Below are 23,818 nucleotides of genomic sequence, written 5' to 3'. Positions count from 1 at the left end.
ACTTGCACTCCTCTAAATGCTTCGAACTGAGAAAACAATCCAGTGAGGGCCTTGAAATCTAAATTCCCTCAGGAGCACTGTCCCCTCTCTCCTCAAAGAGACTTGTGGTTTGGGGGCTGCTTCTGAATCATCTCACTGTATTAGTCTTCATTTGTTTCTGTCTTTAGGCCAGAGAAACTCCAAGATATCAACACTATCTGGAAGGGTCAACCAACTCTAGAAAATATATTCAGAATTTTCCAAATGGGATGAAAGGAAGGGACCAGATCCACAAAACACCTGAGTTCTTTATTTCCTTTGAACAGCCAATCTAAGGAGGAATATAAAGGTCACCAACTAAAATACCTTCTCTCTTGCCCACAGCATTTTCCAAAAAGTTGAGGTCAGTAAACCCACTGTTTATTAAAATGTTATGACAACGGATAGGTTGCTCTTTCCTATCCACTATTTTTATGAAATTGTGAAATTTGAATTATTGGGGAATATCTATACAGTTTTGGGGTTCACTTTCTTCACTTGGAGCTGATTTATAAGTAATTTAAAAATATAAAACAGCTTTGTATGAAAATACATTCCATGAATCTATGAAATGAGACTATTTGGATGGTGTCAGAAGAAAAAGAGTATTCATCTCCCGGTCAAAATTCAGCCAAGACAATAATTCCCTATTTTCTTTATTAAGTAAACACTTGGGAGTTTTTAGTAAGTAGCCCTGGATTAACTTGATTTTCTGTGATGCTGCTCTTTCCGTTTTCATATCTTCTCTGTCTCTTTCTCCTCCTTCCTTACAAGGACCTTCAAAAGACCCACATTTCTTTTGCTTCTTTGCTTCCTATTTGGGAGGGATTCTGTCCCTGAGGTTAACTAATTTATTTACTAGATTTTCGTAAGGTTACTAATGTTGACTTTTAGTACAATTCAAGGGTTGCTATCAAAATTTGAAATGTACTGTGACTCATGAAAAAGAGATGAATCATTATATAAATAAAAAGAGTCAGGAAGAATCAAGAAAAGGTTTATTAGTGGCTCAAAGTCTTAGAGCAGAGGTCAGGTCAGGGGCAAAATCTGGCATGAAGCCTGTGTTTACACAGCCTTTGGGCTAAGAATATTTTTACATTTTCAAAGAGTTGTGAGGACAAATAAAAAAAAGGAAAATATGCAATAGATACAGTATGTGGTCTGCAGAGATTATTATTTACTATTTGGCTGCTCTAAAGTGTCCTTTCTTTCCAGGCTTAATATATCACTAATCAGATTCATCTTCAGATTATTAAACTGAGCTTACATTTCTTATTTACTGTATCTTTTTGGTCAAAAAAAAAAAAACACATTGACATTATTCCTCAGATTTTTTTTTTAATAGAAACAAGTATTTTAAAAATTGTTTCGTTTTGTTTGACATGGGCTCCCACTAAGTTGTCCATGCTGAGCTTCTATTCCTGGCTCAAGGAATCCTCTCACCTTAGCCTCCCAAGTAGCTGAAAATACAGGTGCACACCATTATATGTAATGGTGGATGTGTTTATTTATTGCAGTAAGCAATTTTCTGATGTCATTCATGCACCCATATTGAGTTTCTACAATATGTCAAGCACTCAGATGTTACTTAGGGTGTACTAATGTGGTTACTAATAGAGTTACCAAATCCAGAAACTTAAAGATACATTTCAAACAGATAATAAACTCATTTAAGTATCTTTTTAAAAAAATATCTCTTATAGGAAGTGAAATTGTCTCTATATGCAGATGACATGACTGTATATTTAGAAGATCCCCTCATCTCAGCCCCAAATCTCCTTAAGCTGATAAGCAACTTCAGCAAAGTCTCAGATACAAAAATCAATGTGAAAAATCACAAGCATTCCTATACATCAATGACAAACAGAGAGCCAAATCATGAGTGAACTCCCATTCACAATTGTTACAAAGAGAATAAAATACCTAGGAATACAAAGAGATGTGAAGGAACTCTTCAAGGAGAACTACAAACCACTGCTCAGTGAAATAAGAGAGGGCACAAACAGATGGAAAAACATTCCATGCTCATGGTTAGGAAGAATCAATATTGTGAAAATGGCCATACTGCCCAAAGTAATTTATAGATTCAATGGTATCCCCATCAAGCCTCCACTGACTTTCTTCACAGAATTGGAACAAACCACCTTAAACTTCATATGGAACCAAAAAAGAACCTGCATAGCCAAAACAATCCTATGCAAAAAGAACAAACCTGGAGGCATCGTGCTACCTGACTTCAAACTATTCGACAAGGCTACAGTAATCAAAACAGCATAGTACTGGTACCAGAACAGTGATTTAGACCCATGGAACAGAACAGAAGCCTTGGAAGTAACACCACACATCTACAACCATTTCATCTTTGACAAACCTGACAAAAACAAGCAATGGGGAAAGGATTCCCTATTTAAAATGATGTTGGGCAAACAGGCTAGCCATGTGCAGAAACTGAAACTGGATCCCTTCCTCACATCTTATATAAAAATTGTCTCCAGATGGTTTAAGATTTAAATATAAGACCTAACACCATAAAAACTCTAGAGGAGAACCTAGACAATACCATTCAGGACATAGGCATGGGCAAAGACTTCATGGCTAAAACACCGAAAGCAATGGCAACAAAAGCCAAAATAGACAAATGGGATCTAATTAAACTAAAGGGCTTCTGCACAGCAAAAGAAACTATCATTAGAGTGAACCAGCAACCAACAGAATAGGAAAAAAATTTTGGCAATTTACCTGACAAAGGGCTAATATCCAGAATCTACAAAGAACTTAAATTTAAAAGAAAAAAAACAAACAACCCTATCAAAAAGTGGGCAAAGGATAAGAACAGACACTTCAAAAGAACACATTTATGCAGCCAACAAACATATGAAAAAAAGCTCACCATCACTGATCATTAGAGAAATGCAAATCAAAACCACATTGAGCTACCATCTCACACCAGTTAGAATGGTAATCATTAAAAAATCAGGATTCAACAGATGCTGGAGAGGATGTGGAGAAACAGGAATGTTTTTACTTTGTTGATGGGAGTGTAAATTAGTTCAACCATTGTGGAAGACAGTGTGGCAATTCCTCAAGGATCTAGAACTAGAACTACCTTTTGACTCAGCCATCCCATTACTGGGTATATGCCCAAAGGATCATAAATCTATTACAAAGACACATGCACACATGTTTATTGTGGCACTGTACATGATAGCCATGACTTGGAAGCAACCCAAATGCCCATCAATCTTAGAGTGGGTAAAGAAAATGTGGCACATACACACCATGGAATATTATGCAGCCATAAAATTGAATGAGTTGATGTCCTTTGCAGGGACATGGATAAAGCTGGAAACCATTATTCTCAGCAAACTGACACAAGAACAGAAAATCAAACACCACATGTTCTCACTCATAAGTGAGTGTTGAACAATAAGAATACATGGACACAGGGAGGGGAACCTGACACACCAGGGCCTGTTGGGTGGCAGGGGGCTGGGGAAGGATAGCAGGGGTCGAAGGCCTAGGGGAGGGTTATCATTAGGTGAAATATCTAATGTAGATGATGGAGTGATGGATGCAGCAAACCACTATGGCACATGTACACCTAAGTAATAAACCTGCATGTTCTGCATGTGTACCCCAGAACTTAAAGTATAACAAAAAATAATCTCTCTTATAGTAAATATGTCCTCTTGTTATTTTATAACTCAACAGCTTTCTTTGGTTCATTTTTGTCTCCAGGGCAAAGTACAAATTAGTGAGCCTAGCTGGCTATTAGAGGGTTCCACAATTGTCTTTTTAATGTCTTCTCTCACTACTTCTCCACCTGGACTTGATACAGGATGAACTGGGCTATTCCTTATTATCCAAACATAAGTTGTTCTTTCCTAAATTCATTCTGTCAAACATGTCAAACTCTCATCCTGAAAACATTTCAGGTATTTTTACTAAGACTAAAAAGAGTTGGTAGAAAAGCTGTTGGGAAGGCATAACTGCCCCCTAAGGCAAACCACTCATATATACACCTTATTTAATGTAGTGACAGTTTTATCCTCACATATTAAAAAACAATCATCTCAGAAGATTGAACAAGGCAAATGTGCCAAGACTGATACTATGAATGAGGTATAATCTTTGTCCTCAGAAGACACCAAAGTTTAAAGCCTAACAAGGTAATTTAACTCTGGATCTCTCCATCCTCCTGTCCTCTGCAGTCACTCACTCACTGACTCATCCATTAATTTAGTAAACTTAACTGGGCAGGTGTTGGGCATGCACTGTTCATCAGGCTCAGTCTCAGTTCCCTGGCATATTAACCAACAATTACGTATGAGTACAGTGATGGAAGTGTGGAGAGCACTCTGGGACCGTGGAGAAGTGGCACATAATCAGGCAGAACTGAGGGAGGAAGGGGCTTCCTGGAGGAAGGGGCTCCTGAGTCCCTTTACAGACCAATTTGGTCCTCAAAACTTTGAGGAAAATAGGCAAAGCATCACAACAAATTATCCAGACTAAATTTCTCTCCTAGGTTACTTCATCTATAGATGTGAATATGATTGCTTTTCTGGAAGCACCATGCTTGCTCAGGAATGAGAGAAATGTTAAAGAATTAAGGTTATATTTCACTAGACCACAGGGCTTAACAACAGAGAATAATGTATCTTGCCCTATTGTATTTTTTGTCTTTTGTAAGTAGTAAGTCCAAGTAAAATATGTTCCAAGGAGACTATGGGATTCCTAAATTCATCCCCAGGATATTGCTATATTGAGAAATAGTCATTTCAAGAAAGAAGAAAACATTGCAACTGTAAATAGACAGATAAAAGTACAAGCTAATGAATTTCTTTAAAAATTTTATTTGTGCTGTTAGCCTCAGATAATATATCAAAGACAGGCTATAGTTAAACATGTGGACTTTACAAAAAAGAAATTCCTAGGTTCAAATCCCAGCTCTGACAGTTCTTAGCTGTGTGAACTAGGCAAGTTTTAATGGCTGAATAGTAGCCATCATATAAAAATACTTAATGTACTTTTTTTTTTTTTTTTGAGATACTTAGGTTGTTTCCCAATGGAGAGTATTAGTAATAAGACTATAACCAATATTGTCATACTAAAATCTTTGTTCCCCTCCCACAGAATACATTTTTTTAAATGGAATTTCTAGGTTAGAAAATATATATATATAAATAGTTTAAAATCCCTGGGCCAGTTTCTTTCTATATAAAATGAGCTGGATGCTAGTACCCTCTTCACTGGATCGTTGTAAGGACTAAATAATAGGAGGAAAACTGCTTAAGCAAGTGTTTGAAACAGATTTTCTGTCCATTTTAAATCAGTGAGTAGTAGCTTCCTCCAGTGGGATTTTGCCAAGTTTCACAACAAGTCATGTTTTTCAGATCTAGAATATTGTCAGTGTGGATTAATAGGCATGGAATGTAGTCAGAGGATCACAGGTCATTTTTGGGATTTCACATGGCTTCTCGGTGAATTTATACTGTAGTTTTATTTTATTTTTTATAACAGACACTTGCACAACCTAAGAGCCAAAGCAGTAGAGAAAATACAGAAGAAAATCCACCTAAGCCATATCATGTCCCATTCAAACACCCACAATCATTTTTGCCAGTCTCTTTACTTACTCCTTATCAAATAGTACCCATGGGGTTTCTCCTATCTTATTAAGCAGTGAATGTACTGAATAATACCACTTTTCATGTGTGAGCATTTTTTATGCCCTGATTTCATTTTTACCTTCCTCTAAGTATAGATTCTCTTTCTAACTCTAATGTTATGAGCATTGAAATCATAAATCTAATTTCTCCAGAAAATTATGCACAGATGAATAGGAGATATGAGAATCCTGAGATAAAGTTGGTCCTGCTTATTTGGGGGGGATAGTTGCCCGTTGTTATATAGGGGAAGATCATTTATCATTTGAGGGCAAACGGTGCTCCCAATAGAGTCATATAGCCATTATCTAACATGCCACAGGATTTATCTAGCATCACTTGTAAAAACAGAAATCTCTATGGCCAGCTCTGTGGTACAAAACATCACAGTGGATGTTCCACCCAATGATGGTAAGATCCCATAGGAGAAATTAAATACCATGAAATGGCCTTAATCATGGGAGTTAAAAAACTATTTTTCACAAATTACACAGCAGAATAAAAACATGATATGAGGGAGAGAGAATAGCATGTAAGAGGCATACGATGAGATCAGAGTTCTGAATGCACTTTATGGGTGCTGTGGTTAATTTTATGTGTCAAATTAACTGGACTAAGGGATGCCCAGGTAGCTGCTGAAATGTTCTTTCTGGGTGTGTCTGTGAGAGTGTTTCCAGAAGAGACTAGGATTTGAATTGGTAGACTATGAAGATCTGCCATCACCAATGTGAGCAGGCATCTCCAATCCAATGAGGGCTCAAATGGAACATAAGGGAGAGAAAGGCCAACTGTCCTTTTTTCAGTCTTTACGAACTGGGACACCCGTCTCCTCCTGCTCTTAGATATTGAAGTTCCTCGTTTTGTGCCTTTGTGCCTTTGGATTCCAGGACTTACACCAGTCCCCTCCGCACACCCCCACTCTGGTTCAATTACAACAGAATTACCTTGTGACAAAGCCACTGGGGGTGGAGTACTATAAAGTCAGCATTTGCATTTATGCCATCTTTACCATATGTGTGCCTTACACAGAGAATTGATGTGATTATGGAAACATGTCCCCCAAATAACAAGAAAGATCACAGGATGCTACACAGGAAAGAGTAGAAAATCCAGCAATACTGTAAATACCAGGATCTTTCTATACATATACAGATAGCCCTTGACTTACTTTTTTCAATTTTACAATGTTACAGAAGTAAAACACATTCTGTATAAACCGTACTTCAAGTACCCATACAAACCACTCTGTTTCTCACTTTTAGTATTCAACAGGTTGCATGAGATATTAAATGCATTATAAAACAGTATTTGAGTTAGAGGATTTTGCCCAACTAATCATTCATATCATAGGCTAATATAAATGTTCTGAGCACATTTAAAGTAGAGTAACCTAGGTGTGTTAAATCCATTTTACTCTGATATTTTCAACTTATGATGGGTTTATCAGAATGTAACCCCATTTTAAGTTATAAAAAAAAAGCATCTGTATAGCTTTATAGCTTTATATCCTGCTTTTCTCATCGAATATTTTATCATAGGAATTTCCACATATTATTAAACATTCTTTGAATATGTGTTTTATAATGGCTGAATAGTAGCCATCATATAATAATACCAAAATGTTCTCAATCGTTTCCTTTTATGAGATACTTAGACTGTTTCCTAGTGGGGAGTATTAGTATTAAGACTATGATAAATATTGTCATACCAAAATCTTTGTGTGCATCTCTGACAAGATAATGTTTTTAAAATAAATCACTAGGCTAGAACCTGTATTATTTATTTATTTAATTCATAAACATTATTTCAAAAATTAGATACTGGAAAAAACACAACTGACTCTAGATAAGCCTAAAATTTATTTGGCAGAAGCAGACATGTTAGACAGAAATAGATTAGCCAACAAAGTTTATAATGCCATGGTGTAGCAGTTAATATGATTTGCAGAGGAAAAGAAGAGTGTAGGCCATTCTGTTGAGTTAATTAATTGTAAATAGACTTAATGAGCTTCTGCTGCTTTCAGGACTATAACCCTATCAAGTCATTTAGGCTTTCTAAACATCAATTTGCTCATTTTGAAAACTGGGGACATTTCCCATGTTCATGCACCGGAATACTTAATATTGTAAGCTTGAATGTTATCCCTAAATTGGTCTGTAGCTCTGCTGTCAGCCCAATCACATTCCAGACCAGCATTTTTATAGAAAAATGATAGAAATATAGAAAATGGATGAAAGAAAAGCTGATTTAAAAATTTATATGAAAAGGCAAAGGACCCAGAATAGTCAAAACAATCTTGAGAAAGAACCATGTTGGAGACCTCACACCACCTTACCTCAAAAGACTTATTACAAAACTTCGGTAATCAAGACAGTGGTATTGATATGAAGATAGACAAACAGGTCAATTGAGCTAGAATTGAGAAGGAAGAAATAGATCCACAATGACAAAGCCAACTGTTTATGATAAATGAACCAAAACAATTTAAAAGCAAAGAAAATACCTTTTAACAAATGGTGCCGGAACAATTGGCTATCCACACACGCACACACAAAATTTAAACTTAAACTCCTATTTTCACTCACATTCTATTTCACATCATACACAAAAATTAATTTTAAATGGCAGAAAGATCTGTGGATAGGGGTGTGAGAACCTTGAAAGACAGTCTATAGAAATAAGCATCAGACCTTAGGCATAGACCCTCACTTATCCTTAGATGTATTCGCTTTGGCCCTTCCCCTTAATTATTAAAATATTTAAAGAAAATCTTAAATTCAAAATCTAAAATAATGCAATTAAAAACTACCTCAAAAATCTTTAAAATATATCATCTGAAACAAAACTATTAGAATAGATAAAATTTTTATATAAACATAAGATACTTAAGATGTAACAAGCTATTAGCAATATGAAAAAGAAAAAAGTCATTACAAATGAAAATATGAAGTATAATAGCAGAAAAACTACACCAAAGATGGGATAAAGGATACAAACAGCTAAAGAATAAATTATTGAATTAAAAAATCAAAGAGGTAATCTCTTAGCAGTCAGAAGAATAAAGAGAAAAAATAAAAATAAGCATATTCCTCCCTGTCCCCATTATGTAGTATCAACCCTCTCCCCACAAGAAAATCAGGTTACGTACCCCGTAGTGTAATTCCCTTCTGATCCACAGGCAGGAGGAATCCAAGGTGCCCTGGTGGTAGACCCAGCTTCGAATTCAGTAAAATCCTCATTTGGCTGGTGGAGACATAACCCTTAGGAAGGAGGTTCTCTAACCTAATAGAGCCTATGATTAGAAGATAGGAAGAATAAATTTCACAAATAGGTCACTGGGGATGATCATGTAGTGATCATTTCTATTTCCTTGGTTACCAGTCTTGTGTATCGTAACAATTAAAGATAGAGGACCATATATCAGTCCTTATTTCAATGCATATAACCCCAAAATTGAGGACCATGCTCTAACCTTCAGAGTGTGTTCTCAGAGAGGGCCACTTAGCTGAGCCTTTCAGCCCACTGCCTCATTCAGCTAGGCCAGCTGATTCTGGGTGATAGGATATATGGTGAAACAAGTGAATCCTGTAATCATTGCTGCGTATATTTTGCAGCAAAAATGGTCCCTTATCTGAGGAAATGTTGTGAGATCCTATATTGATAGATCAGGCATGCTAAAATGTTGATTCTCGCACTTTCCCCTGGTGAAAATAAAGTGTTGATTCATACTTGGTGTAGATGTAACTTTTGGTAAGGGCAACTTGCTACTATTCTTCTTAATTGAGGGCTTAGCATCAGCCCTGATGCTGACACTCAGCAGTGGGTAGATCAGCCTTTGTGAACTGAATCCCATTCTGTTAGGTGTTTGCATACTTCTATTTCTGCTACCATTCAATGCCAACTTGCACTGGTACTGCAATAACCAGTAAGAAATGTTTGTCGACATCCATAGGTTTACTCATCCTGTCTACCTGAAGGTTGAGATTCCCTTCTGCAAAGAAGCTTGCTGGGCATTACATAAAACAGAAAGATCTGAATGATTGGTGCCCATCATCTATAGGGCCCACATTATCTCTTTCCCCTACACCTCCTTGTTCTCACTCTTCCCATTCTGGTCCTTCCACACCCTGAACAAATTAGCCAAATCATTCGCTGCTACCTATTTCTACCTGTGGTCACTTTTCCTTCCATACAAAGTGGACAATCAAGTGTGCTGCCCATGCTCTGCCCATGCTATATAGAGACTTTATACAAGTGATAAAGATTATGGGAGGTAGCCCAAAACCCCTCCCAAGACTCCTGTGACCACCGCTGTTCCACTCTAAACTAATGCCGTAGGGGGCGCACGTCAGCATATTCAAGCTTATGGACAAGGCATTTGAGGTCAGGGCATGAAAAAATACTGAGGCACTGTGTGTATGTCATTTGTGCATGAGAATGAAACTCCTTGACCCTGAAAATAGGACAGAGTCGAGTGTGTGGTGTGATAACGCTGAAAACAGCCTCCAGAGAATGCAGCTTGAATGCTGTGCAAGGTCACAGGTGTCTCAGCAACCCACCTCAAATGACCAGCTAGTGGATGTTTGTAGTGAATACAAGCCCTTTCAATAAATACTTGGTGGACAGATGCTGGGGTGGACTCTCAGAAGAGCTACCTCCTAGCCCCACTCAGCTCGAACTGTCTGAGCATTTCGTTCTTGGTGTTCACTGCAAGCTATAAGCTCTGTGACTTGTGTCCCTGACGTGATCGCCTTGAATTTATGTGTGAAGAAAGAGAGCTCATCAATTTTCAGAGAATCCCGGTAAGGGACAGTCCTGACCCCCCTCAGGAAGACAGGACGCATGCGTAAAATATCAGGGGCTAGGTTATCATGGGTCAAAAAATGACCAAAGAGAGCAGGAAGTATTTTTTAAAAAACAGCGCAACAGCTACTTAAAGCTATTCAGTGCATTCTAGAGCCTGGTGCTCTACACAAGTTTATGCTCTTAATTCGGCAGGAATGTCCTTGGTTTCCTGATCAAGGAACCTTAGATTTAGAGTTATGGGAGCAGGTAGGCTGCTCCCTGAAAAGAGGATATGAGCAAGGTCCTTTTAGTAATGTTACTATTTTGACCACATGGGCGCTGGTATGCTCTGCTTTGTATACTCTTTATCTGCCAGATTGCATTGAGTGAGACTGCCCATCTTCTCCACCTGAAGGGAATTCAGGAGATTTAAAGGAGAAGAAAAAGCAGGAACCAGAACAACAGGGAGAGACTCCTCTCCCTCCTTCATTCTCCTCTGTGGGGCATAAGGAAGAGATTTTTTTCTAGTGAGAATAAGGACGGACCGGAGCCTTTTCCTCTCCCTTTAGAAAAGCTATTGCCCACCTTTCCTCCACCCTTAAAGGGACCTCCATCTGTTTGCCCCGTTCAGGCAACATAACCTCCCATCCCCCTTGAGGAGACTGAAGGCTGTCCAAGGGATGGTTCTTGGATAAGACCCCCCGGCCAGTGAACATCTATAAGATAGGGTGGCTGCGTCCCCTTGACAAACTTCCCTGCTGGAGGGGTGTGCCTCTGGGATGGAAGGGAAGTGGCTGATTATGATTGTCTTTCTAATATGCCAGTTCTCACTTCTTACTTCCAGTATCAGCCTTCTTGGCCTTGTCTTCTTTCTGTTTCCCTGGAGTATAAAGGAAAGTTGCTTGCTGCCTCCTGGGTTTGATCCCAGATAGCTCTGGATTTCTTGCTGTCCACAGAGGCCTGGGGCAGGAGAGTTGTTAAAATGCCATGGAGTGCCCGTTTAGTCACTGGCAGTCTAAACAAGTTGCCCTTTTCTGGGTTTGCAGTGACAGAGGGAAGGCCAAGAGGCACAGACCAAGTCCCAGTGTGGCTGCAGGCAGCTCCAGCCCGGTCCTAATAATCCTCCTCACCCATGGTCACGTGTGCCCAGAAAATGGCCTCGCTGCTTGCTGTGCTGCTGCTTTTCCTATCTCTGCTCTTCCCTGCCACTCCTCGCGTGTCTCAGGCCCCCTGGAGAAAGGACTAAGAAGCAGTCTATGTTCACCCCAATCTTATTAGCCCAAGGTGGGCAGAGGGTTGTGGAGCAGCCTAGAGTACAGAGCTCTGGGGGAGAATCTCCACAATAAGGGGTGCTCTCTCGTAGCCATACGTTAAATGCTAACTCAACTGAGGTAGAGGAGCTCTGCCAGCTGCCGTGACCTTAAGAAGATAGATGCAGCAGTAAGGAATGTTTGTTTCATTTTTTAAAATAAAATGTTTAAAGCACTGTGGCTGGGAAACTTCAAAGTAGACCCTGTGCTGAATGGCCACTCCTCCCCTGAGCCTCTCTGCTTGGGAGTGGTAAAAATAATAAAAATCCCAGTATATTTTTAGTACCTTACCTAAACAGGGCTGGCGCCAAGTATAGGTGGTCTGGAGGATGAGGGGAGTGGTCTTCTCCCAACCTCTTACCCTCTTCCCTTTAGTCTCTGCGCTTATATACACGCACTTTACCACCTGGTCATTCTCTAGTCTCTTACTGCCACCTGCAATCCTCCTTTCTTCCTCTCAAGGTTAGAGGAGCAACAGGTGGCAGGCTATTAAAAAGAGAAGCTGCCTAAGGAGCCCGGAGCAGATGGGAATAACCTGCCCACAGCCCTGCTTTCCCAAGCTCGCTTCTAAGACATTCCAGCTAAAGACTAATGCAGGAAAACGGCCAGCACCTAAAAACATTTTTTAAAGTTTTTTTTTTGTTTGTTTGTTTTGTTTTCTTTTTAATAAGCTAACTCAATGCAGGTTTAACTCAAGGCAACTTACAGTCACATTCTAATGACTTTCAAAGGCCAAAAAATATAGTAAAAATCACTTAAAATATCCATTCCTTCCATGCCTTAGTTTAGCAGGTAGACCTTCTCTTTTGCCATTTCTGTATTTTACGTGCTGTGTACCTGTCTCATAACCCCTCTAAACACATATAAAAGACCACGGATTTAATGGCTTCTCTTCTTATAAAGGGACGCTGGCGTTGTGTCCAATTGTTAGGATATGGCCCTGCTTCTCTTTCCCTACCATTAAGCAAGAAACAATTTCATATTCTCTTAGCTTGTGATCTTGATTGTCAAGTAGCACTGGCTGACTTTATTGGTAATATCAGCTTTCATTTACCAGACTCTAAGCGCCTAAACCTTTTACAAACTTTGCCTGTTAAATTTGTGTCTGTTGATGTCTCTGAGCCCTTGTTTATGCCACTACTGTCTTTACAGCTGGTTCAGGAAAAAACAAGTAAGACAACTATAGTGTGGCGAGATGCCATGCAAAACTGGCAACACAAAATCTAGGAACATTTTTAAATTATGCAACAGGCAGAGTTAGGTGCCCTAATATTGGCCTTACAAACTTTTCCTCACCAAGACATAAATATGGTTAGTGATTCTGCTTATTCAGTGTATGGTATTACTCATTTAAATCTTGCACATGGGAAGGGCATTACTAATGAATCTCTACTAGCTTTGGTTTTTACAGCACAAGAGCTCTTCTGTGCCCCTCATCACCATCTTTACATCACACATATTCGCTCTCATTCTAGGTTACCTGGTCCTTTATCAAAAGGGAATGTCCATGCCGATGCTCTGGTACAACCACAAATGTGGTTTGCAGACTTCGCTGCATTTTTTCGAGCTCAAGCTGATCACGCCTTTTTTCATTAGAATTTCCAGTCTTAACTTATTTCATACTTGCTGAAGCTCGAAGGATAATAAAACTTGTCCTGATTGCCAACAGCATTCTCTCTCTCCTTTGCCCTTAGGGCTTGGTGCTAACCCATGAGGTCTGGTGCCTAATGCTATCTGGCAAACTGATGTTACTCAGTATCCACCCTATGGATGTTTTAAATTTCTCCATGTCACTGTGGACATTTGTGTAGGCTTGATACATGCTACCCTGAGACCGAAGAAAAAAACTAAAGATGATATTACACATTTATTTGTTTGAATCTATTATAACTGTAGGCCTTTCACAAACTATAAAAACTAATAATGGACCTTACTATCTTAGTGCTTAATTTACATATGCATTGCAACTTTAACACATACAACACAAAACTGGTATTTCCTGTAACTCAATTGGTTAGGCCATTATTGGATAAACTCGTCAAACTCTTAAGGTATATTCTAATAAACAAAGAAGAGGGAATATGGGGGCTCTCTTCTTGAGAACAGGACCTGTTGTTGGAGAATTGACTAGCAATGACGGTGTTGACTTGGAAAGCACCTGACATTATCTGAGGACAGCTAAAGAAATTGAATTAACAAGCAACTATCCAGCTTGCTCCCATGGAAGCCCTTGCAACTGGAGAAAACTGGTTTCTTATGTATCTGGTGGTGATTAGAGAAACTTCTGAGAAAGTAAGACAGGCATGAATGTTAGGGTGGCTGGTAATTCTTGTCCTTTGCCAAGTGGGATCAGTTCAAGAACATGTTTATTGGAGTCATGTTCCAAATCCCTCTGTTTTTAATGCTATTACATGGTGGGATGCTGACCTGCCTTTGTCATCCAATGATTCTTCTTGGACAGGAGGTCAATGGATGCCCCTGTCTTACTCCTTAATTGAAAAACTGAGATGGATTAAACTTAATAACTACTTAACTTTGTCTAGATATCCCTCTCTTTGTTTTTCCACAGTAGCACATGATAAGTTACTCTCATTCCTCAGGAGTATCTTTACTATCAGCCTAAAAGGGATGCTAAGCTTGCAAATTTGACCTTTATTTCTGCAGTCACCACTAATCTTGCTGATGTCTTTAATGAAACTACACAAGTGCCCGATCTTCCTATATGCTGTCTGAGTAGGGACTGGCAATATAAGTTTGAGAACGTCCAGTGGTTTCCATGCAGACAACCTGTGTCACACCAAGGGTGTCTGCTTAACTATGACACCTTACTTGATTGGGGTTCCCATGATGATCTTATGTCTGCAAATCAAACTATTGGCTTTGGAAGTCCTTCCAATAGTTCTATCACCTGGTCAGTGTATGAGCTTTCAGGACCAATATTACAAGTAAAAAAGAAACACACCTTAAGCCCTGTTCATACCCACATTTGGAGACTAGGTCTTCCTTTTTTGAATGGGTTCTTTCACATGGTGAGTATATTAATAGTGGTGGCAAGTATACCTTTTCTTTGTAGAATAATGTTACTGATACAGTCTTGATTTGTACTATGCATCTTTATATACTTCTGTTTGGGCAAGGTGTTCCTAACATAGAGCAGAATAAATCCTTTTATAGTATTAAAGTAGCTGGTATGCTACATCCTTGTCTCATCAAAACATTACACAGTTAAATGTCTCTATGTCATGATTTTTTTTTTTCCTTGAGACAGAGTCTCACTCTGTGGCCAGGCACCAGGCTGGAGTGCAGTGGCACAATTTCGGCTCACTGCAACTTCCGCCTCCTGGGTTCAAGCAATTCTCCTGCTTCAGCCTCCCGAGTAGCTGGGACTACAGGTGCACGCCACCACGCCCAGCTAATTTTTGTATTTTTAGTAGAGACGGGATTTCACCATGTTGGCCAGGATGGTCTCAATCTCTTGACCTCATGATCTGCCCTCCTCGGCCTCCCAAAGTGCTGGGATTACAGGCTTGAGCCACGGTGCCCAGCCCCTATGTCATGATTTTACAATGTCATGCAGAATTGTGGCTGCTTGTAAATTGAATCTGGAGCTGGGAAGGAGATTCTCCTTGCAGTTATTTAGAGAAGCGCATCTGCAAGGGGCTTATCAAGACCATTCGTCTTCTCAAATTTCCACTCTTGAGTGTGAATTAAAGAAACAACCTGAACAATGTTGCAGCAATTACAAACAAGTACCTTTTATACTTGTTTATAATTCGCAAATTATAAGAAGTCTTTCAATGGTTAAACCCGAACACTTGGTTGTCTAGGTTAAACGCATGCATTTGGGTGATGGCCGCTATACTTACTCTTTTTTGTATGTTTGCTAGGCATCTGCAGATGGCTCTGGGCTGCCAGCCAATGCAACTATGACCAGAGAAGAGTGACAGAAGAATGACCCTTGCATTGGATGACTAGCATGCTCTAAGAATTAAAGAAGGGGGAGATGTAGGGGGCGCATAGCAAAATAGTAAAACTATGTGCATGGCATTTGAGGTTGGGGTATAGAAAAATACTGAGACACTGTGTGTATGTTATTTGTGCATGAGAATGAAACTCCTTGGCCCTGAAAACAGGACAGGGAGTGGAGTGTGTGGTGTGATAAGGAATGCTGAAAATATTCTCCTGAGAATGCAGCGAGAATGCAGCTTGAATGCTGAGCAAGGTCACAGGTGCCTCAGCAACCCACCTCAAATGATCCAATAGTGGATGTTTGTAGTTAATACAAGCCCTTTCAATAAATACTTGGGTGGATGGATACTGGGGTGGACTCTCTCGGAAGAGCTACCCCCAGCCCCGCTCAGCTGGAACTGAGTACTTCGTTCTTGGTGTTCACTGCAAGCTATAAGCTTTGCAAATGCTATTTCTTGAAAGCATTCATAAATAGTGGAATCTCCTAAAAGAAAAGAGCCCATAGCAGCTTAAGGGAAAATAAAAATAAGGTAAGCTGGGAAGGCAGAGTGTTATCGAGCATTCAGACATTTGAGGAATAACTCCTCCCTAAACAAAAATGAGACCTTCAAGAAGCATTAATTTAGTGTTTGATTAAACACAATTTTGTTCTGTTTGTAATGATTTCATGTGCTTTTGTGTCATCTCTTTAAGCAGTGTTTCCATCCCTTTGGAGTCAGGAAGCGTATCCAACTTTCTCAGTTCCTATCACAGGGCTAGGATCACAGCAGCTACTCACCTTAGTATTAAACAATTTGGAATTGACTGATCCTCACTTAGGCCCTCCGTGGCTCTCACTCTCAATTCTGTCATGATTATGCTGCCTTCATTACTGAAGCCCATGCTTCCTCCTATAAACCACCCATCAAGGTTTTCAAATCCCTACTCACGAATCTTTCTACCTTTTATTTCAATACCAAACAGCCATCCTCAACCAAGCTCATTTCAATACCAAGGTCCATGTCCACCACAGGGGTACCCTTCTCTGGATGACAACTCCAGTCTGGTTTGCTTGTCTCTCCCACAGTTTCTGTGTACTGACTCTTGAAGGAAAAGGCTGTGAGAGCTCCCTATCCCCCATGTCACCTGATAATGGAAATGAGTTATTCCACTGACTGGCAAAATACTAAATCTTCCTTTCACGGATCCAAAACTGGGCTTAGGCACTCCTCTAGTGTGCTCTCCACTGCTCACACTCTACCACTGAGGACCTCCTGTAGAAATTCAGAATCCCCAGCTCTGACATGAAGAGCACAGACTACTTGTCAGACACCCCCAGGCCATGGTTTCTATGGACTGAAGGTTGTGTCATCTGAAGATCAAGTTTGTCTCTAAAACGTCTCTCTCGTGTTCCCCCTTTGGGTCTTACTGAGACAAATACACAGTCTAGTTCTGCTATTTACTAGTTGAGTGATCTTCAGTGAGTTAATCTCTCTGGAATTTTCTTTCCTGAGCTGGCATAGGAAAGGACCCATTTGTATTTCATGGGACTGTGATAAGAGCTAAGTAATGTGTTGCTTGGCAGAGTGTCTGCTATTTGGTTGCCACTAATTCGTAAGCATTGTTATTATAATTCTAGTAATATTGTTACTTACTCTATTTCATACTATGATATTTTCACCACCCATGCAGACCATTTTTCTAGATTTACAATTGTCTCTCTGCCCACCCATCTCTTTTCCTTTTTTTTTTTTTTTGGAGACGGAGTTTTGCTCTTGTTGCCCAGGCTGGAGTGCAATGGCATGATCTTTGCTCACTGCAACCTCCACCTCCCAGGTCCAAGCAATTCTACTTAGCCTCCCAAGTAGCTGGGATTACAGGCAGGCACCACCACAACATCTAATTTTGTATTTTTAGCAGAGACAGGGTTTCTCCATGTTGATCAGGCTGGCCTTGAATCCCGACCTCAAGGGATCCGCCCACCTTGGCTTCCCAAAGTGCTGGGATTACAGGCATGAGCCACTGCACGTGGTCTACCCATCTCCTTTCTACTCTTTGTACTCCTACCTACAGTTGCTTAGTTGAGTTGATTTATTATTATTTTTCCAATGAAATTATACTACACATTCTGACAAGTTTTGAAATGCCCCTCCAACTTTTTCTCTTGTTTTGCACACCATCCCCTTTGCTATTCACTCTGTGATTAATAACATACTGCAAACAAACTTACAGCATATGACAATGATGTCACCTCTCTAAATGACCAGAAAAGTATACATCCATTCATACTGACATGTCTATTTTTTCTGACTCGCAGGGCTGTGATTTAGTGGCAGATTCATATTCCAAAATTGGGGTGACACCAAAAACACAACCTGATAAGCTATGGCTATGCCACCAAGTGCATTAGAAATAGGCTAACAGATGTTGCCCAGAAGAAACAAGCAAAGAAATGCTCACTGCCTTTCAATATGCACTAAACAAAAAGCCAAAGTACTTTACATTTTTCAGTGGAAAGATCCTAAGAATGGGTCAGTCTGTGTATGGTATGACAACTGGTAGTTCCTACCAAGTGAATTAGTCAAAGAACCAATGCCAATTTCAATGTCCATTACACATTGATATTAAATGTCAAGGTGCTAAACTACTGTGCCATTTGGCACCACTTGTGATTCAGAAATTATCTTCAAGGCTCTGGTCATGACATGCCTCTCCCCAAGAATCTTCAACTGCCCTCCACTCCCACAGGACTGACCCTAAATTCCTAACCCAGTTTTTCTACGCCCTCCACAAGTGTGCCTGTGGCCACTCTCCAGGTGTTTGTGCTTATAGTCTTCTCTCTTTCACCTGCTTCGTTGAAATCCCACCATCTTCCAAGGCCCTGCTTCAACACCAGACTCTCATTTTCCATTACTGCTGTGGAATATCCATGTCTTCTTTAGTCAGAGCTAATGTCTCTGTCCCTTGCATTTCTATATCACTTTTGTTTGTTCCTCTCTTGTAGAATTTACTGTATTTTTCCATGATTTCAAATGTTTAGATATGCAGCTTTGGTTAAGCCACCAATTCTCTCTAAACATAGTGAGTGGCTGTGAGAAATGAAATCAGTAATGCTGTTGACTGTCTTCAAAATAGGTTTCAAAGACTAGCAGGCACAGGTCGGGCATGGTGGCTCACACTTGTAAGCTCAGAACTTTGGGAGGCCAAGGTGGGCGGATCACAAGGTCAGGAGTTTGAGACCAGCCTGACCAACATGGTGAAACCCCGTCTCTACTAAAAATACAAAAATAAGCCAGGTGTGGTGGCACATGCCTGTAATCCCAGCTTCTCAGGAGCCTGAGTCAGAAGAATGAACCTGGGAAGTGGAGGTTGCAGTGAGCTGAGATCACGCCATTGCACTCCAGCCTGGGCAACAGAGCAAGACTCTGTCTCAAAAAAAAAAAAAAAAAAAAAAAAAAAAAAGCTAGCAGGCACAATACAAGTGTAAAATAGAATCATGACTCAATTTTTACCCTGCGAATAAATGAACATTTCAGTGATCCCACAGAATGATCATTCTCAGTTACATCACTTCATTTAAACAGGTCATTGAGGACTTAAAATGGCCAGTTAACACTGAATTGTGTAATTCAAATAGGTATATTTATGTTAAGTGAATCACACTTCATTTTATGTTAAGTGAATCACAAATAAAGCTTTTTTTTTTTTTTTTAAAAAGTTAAATCAGTCTGTTATTTTAAAACAGCCCATGACCATGAGTAGCAAAGCTAACTCTGGCCTAAGAACCAGACGTGTAAAATGTCTTTGGTTCCCAGTAAGAACTGATGAGTAGATCAGCAAAAATCCATTCACACTGAATGTAATGTAAATTTTGTTGCAAACAATATTTACATTCACACTGAATGGATTTTCCTACAAATTAGGGTTCTTATTAGAAAGCAGAGAAGCATATAGGCCAGCAGATTGCCCGAGCAAGGTGTGGGAGAAGGGAGTTCTTTGTGGAATTAGACAACAGGTGTGGAGGAGTAAGGATGAAAGTGGCTGGAAGAATAGCAAAGCTCTCAAAGATTTTATAAATTACCTGAATTTTCTAGATGAAAGGCTATTCAACTTTTTACAAAGGTCAGATTGGAACACTTTCCTAAGCCAGGTTTACCTGTTGCCTATGACTTCATACTTCCCTGCAGGGATCTGCTGCTTAATGATGGGCAAAGAACAGAACTAGCTTTGAGCAAATTATGAGGGATGCCAGCTTGCAGTTTGCTCCTCTTCCTTTTTCTGTTTTCACTTTCCTCTAGAACTGCCCCCTCTATTTACTCACCTTTAAAAGACAATACCCATCTTTATTCCTCTAAGGGCTTTTCTCCCCAACCAATTATGCAAATTGGAGCAAATCCGATAAACTTAGTCACACACGTATATATAAATAGCTAATAGAGATGCGTATGACACTGTTCCTGGGAGAAACCCCTTAAGGCTAAGAGATTAACTTCCAATTATGAAATTGCAACTATCCAGGAATTGGGCAGGGATAATTCTCCCGTGAGGTCTCTGACCCTTCCTTGCCAAGAATGCCTTAAAGGCATAAAGCAGTTGCTGCCTGCTTGGCCTGTTCATAAAGATTCACACTTACCAAAGAATTCCTTGGTGTATCCTCAAGCTACAAAATTGTTGCAAACAATATTTACATTTACACTTTAAATGCAAATACCTAGAGTGGAAAAATGTCTTTTTGATCTGAATGGAGGACAATATTTTTAGGCCCTCCCCCACTACTAGTAAGTTTACAGAATTGTAATATCTATAAGGAGCCAATAATTTTTTAAGTAGTGATGTTAAACTAAGTACATTCAGTCATCTAATAAGGGGTGTTATGTGCTTTACGAAGAACTGAGAATATGGTTCTGATGAAATGTTTTCATCCTATACACCACAAATACATGTGCAGTTTCATATTTGGCTCCTGATGATATGTCTTACAAAATAGGCCTCAAACCAAATACCAAAAGATGACTATGTCTCCTACTATATTACTGCATCCTACACTGAGTTAGCTATGCAACAAGTGACATTCAGTTCTAGCCTAGAAAATATTTTTAGTAGAGATGGGGTCTCACCATGTTGGCCAGGCTGGTCTTGAACTCCTGACCTCATGATCCACAAAATACAAAAATTAGCTGGGTGTGGTGGCAGGTGCCTGTAGTCACAGCTATTTGGGGGGCTGAGGCAGGAGAACTGCTTGAACCTGGGAGGTAGAGGTTGCAGAGAGCTGAGATCACATCACTACACTTCAGACTAGGTGACAGAACAGGAAGAACTGGTATGCACCCATACACACAGGGAAAGGTCACTTAGAGTCAAACACCACCAGCACTAATTCATGAACTTTGGTGGGGTGCAGGGGATGATTGCAGAGCGGGGTTTATTTGTTGTTGCTGCTGTTTACTGAGGTATAATTTCCACGAAGTAAAATTAAACATTTTTTGGCACATTGTTCTCTGAATTTTGATAAACTTAGTGATACATCAAGATTCTATCACATAAAAGAATTCTTTGTGCCCCTTTCTAGCCAATCCCCACGCCTCACCACCAGTCCCTGGCAACTGTGATCTGGTTTCCATTCCCACTGTTTTGCCTTTTCTAGAATTTCATATAAGTGGAATCATACAGTGTATGACCATTTATGTCTGGCTTTGTTCACCTAGAATAATGCTTGTGAGACTCATCCGTGTTGTTGCACGCAACAGTTCTCTATTCCTTCTTATTGCCAAAACAGTATGGCGCTTATGGAGACGCTACAATTTGTTTATTCACTAGTTGAGGGACATTTTGGTGGTTTCTAGCTTTTCATGATTGTGAATAAAGCTGCTGTAAAAATGTGTTGATAGGTTTTTGAGTGGACATCTTTGTTTCTCTTAGATAAATACCTAGGAGTGAGATTCCTGGGTTGAATAATATGTGTGTATTTAACTTTACGAGAAACTTCCAAATGGACTGCCATAGTGGAAGTCCTTCCCACCAGCAGTGCATGACAGCCCAGCAATGTATGATAGCTCTGAATCCTTGTCAGTACCAGATGTTGTCAGTTACCTTGATTTGAGCCATTTTATTAGTAATCCATGAACTTTCTATCTAGGCTGGGCCATAAAATTAAACTTTCTGCTAGTACTGGGTTGAATAAGTGTCCTTCTGAAATACACATTCACCTGGAACCTAAGAATGTGACCTTATTTGGAACTAAGATCTTTGCATATGTAATTGAATTTAGATGAGGGCATACTGGATTAAGTGGGCCTTAATCCAAATGGCTGGTGTCCTTATAAGGCCATGTGACATAGAGACACACAGAGGAGAGCATCTTGTGACAGTAGAGGCAGAGATTGAAGCTATGCTGCAGCAAGCCAAGGAAGACCAGAATCCCCAGCAGCTGTTAGGGGCAAGCAAGGATTCTTATTTAGCATCTCGGAGAGAGCATGGCCCTGAATACATCTTGATTTCAGACTTCTGGCCTCCAGAACCATGGTCCTAGAACTAACACACTATGAATACAATTTACAGAATACAACAATACAAAGAGGTCTATATTTGACTTGTGTAAAGCTTTCTGAGGATAAAAGCATAATAATCATTTGTATAAAATGCATTCTAATTAGTACAAGCATATTACTAGAAGCCTAACTTACTAATATACATTAAAATTCTTGAGCTAAGTTTTTGACTATTCTATAATTCAACATTTCACTCATTGGACTGAACTTCTGCTAATGAGTCAAGATTAGTGAAGACCACTGTTTATCATGAATTAAGAGCGGTCCAGAACCAGAATCCCAGTGGTTCCTACCTACGGCCATTGAATATGTGATACCCACATTTTGCAGAATGTTCTATAAAGAATTAAGAGATTAACTTTCTTTTAGTTCAGTCATTTGTAGTATAATGTAGTGGAATGCACCTTTAAAGATTTTTAATTGTAAAATTATGTGTTTATTTTACCTACCATGAAGTCTAGTTCTGAAAACAAGACTTCTGTGATAGAGCCGGTTTTGGTTGTTTCAAAAGAACAGATCACATTTCAGTTTTAGCACAAAGCTCTCCCAGACCCTGAAAAGAAAATCATCCAGCTCTCAAACCCCCATTAGACTTCACTGGGCAAGCAGACGGATCTCCCTCCCCACTCCACCCCAAAACCTTTGAAAGAAAGAAGTTGGTTCTTCTGTTATGCTATTATTCAATTATAATTCCACTAATTCAATAACAGGGAATAAAAGAATGGTTACAGTCAATAGCAATGTATGTACTGCTATTGTATGTACTGTGGCTAAAACTTTCTGAAAACCTATTGCAAATAGACAGATATTGCGGCAACAGTAAGACAGGAGGGCAGGTACAGATGTGTGAGCAGGAATCCCATGTTTTTATATTCATTCCTCTATACTATGTAAACCAGACTTTCTTCCCTTGGACAACATAAGGTAATCACAAGCCTAGTAGGTGAACATTAGGTGTCATTATATGGACTTCCGGGCACTAAAAGTCTGGCACTAGCTGAGCCTCTCATGAACATTTTTCTGTGTTGTGCACTGTGGTTAACAGCTGTACCATGCCTATTTCACAGGGATAGCTAGTGAATACAATTATGACTTCCATAAGGTTTGCAGAGCAAATCAGGTTGTTATCCAGAGTCCAACAATGTTCAGTGACCCAAACAAAAGTCAGGCCCCATTTTCACTGCTCCTGCTCTCTGATAAGCATACATTGTCCTTTGAGTGTTTGAGGAGAGCACAAAGTTGACCTATTTTTGAGGGACAAGAACTTAAAAGACTGGACCACTCTGTTCCAAATTTGGGCAATTTCAAAGGACAGGGCTTTGGGGAATTGGAACAACTTGTTCAACTTCATTGTCTTTGGGTCTGCTAAACACAGAAACCAGCCTCCCTCTTAATCCCCATCCCACGTGTTGAAAACCATAAACTCAAGTTACCACAAATAAAAGGCCATGGAAGTGTGCCCAGATGCCCTTCAGGATGGGATGACCCAGTTAGGAGGTAGCAGTGTTTGGGGTTGAGACTGTCCCTCTATTAAAAGCAGACA

The 23,818-nt window shown here is 39.7% G+C and overlaps 1 protein-coding gene across 1 annotated transcript in view; it reads right to left on the bottom strand.

Annotated features, from left to right (window-relative positions):
• Nucleotides 1-8,799: 8,799 nt before the first annotated feature.
• Nucleotides 8,800-23,818, bottom strand: part of ENPP4 (ectonucleotide pyrophosphatase/phosphodiesterase 4) — a 52,116-nt gene continuing 37,097 nt past the window's right edge. The window contains exon 4 of the mRNA XM_074397862.1: nucleotides 8,800-8,976. Within this exon, the coding sequence (XP_074253963.1) occupies nucleotides 8,825-8,976 (152 nt within the window). The 3' untranslated portion in view covers nucleotides 8,800-8,824. The remainder of the gene's footprint in view (nucleotides 8,977-23,818) is intronic.

Source organism: Saimiri boliviensis, chromosome 4, assembly GCF_048565385.1.
Source record: "Saimiri boliviensis isolate mSaiBol1 chromosome 4, mSaiBol1.pri, whole genome shotgun sequence".
Taxonomy (NCBI): Eukaryota; Metazoa; Chordata; class Mammalia; order Primates; family Cebidae; genus Saimiri; species Saimiri boliviensis.
Note: the sequence above shows the minus strand (reverse complement) of the source record. Positions and strands in the feature narration are given on the sequence as shown.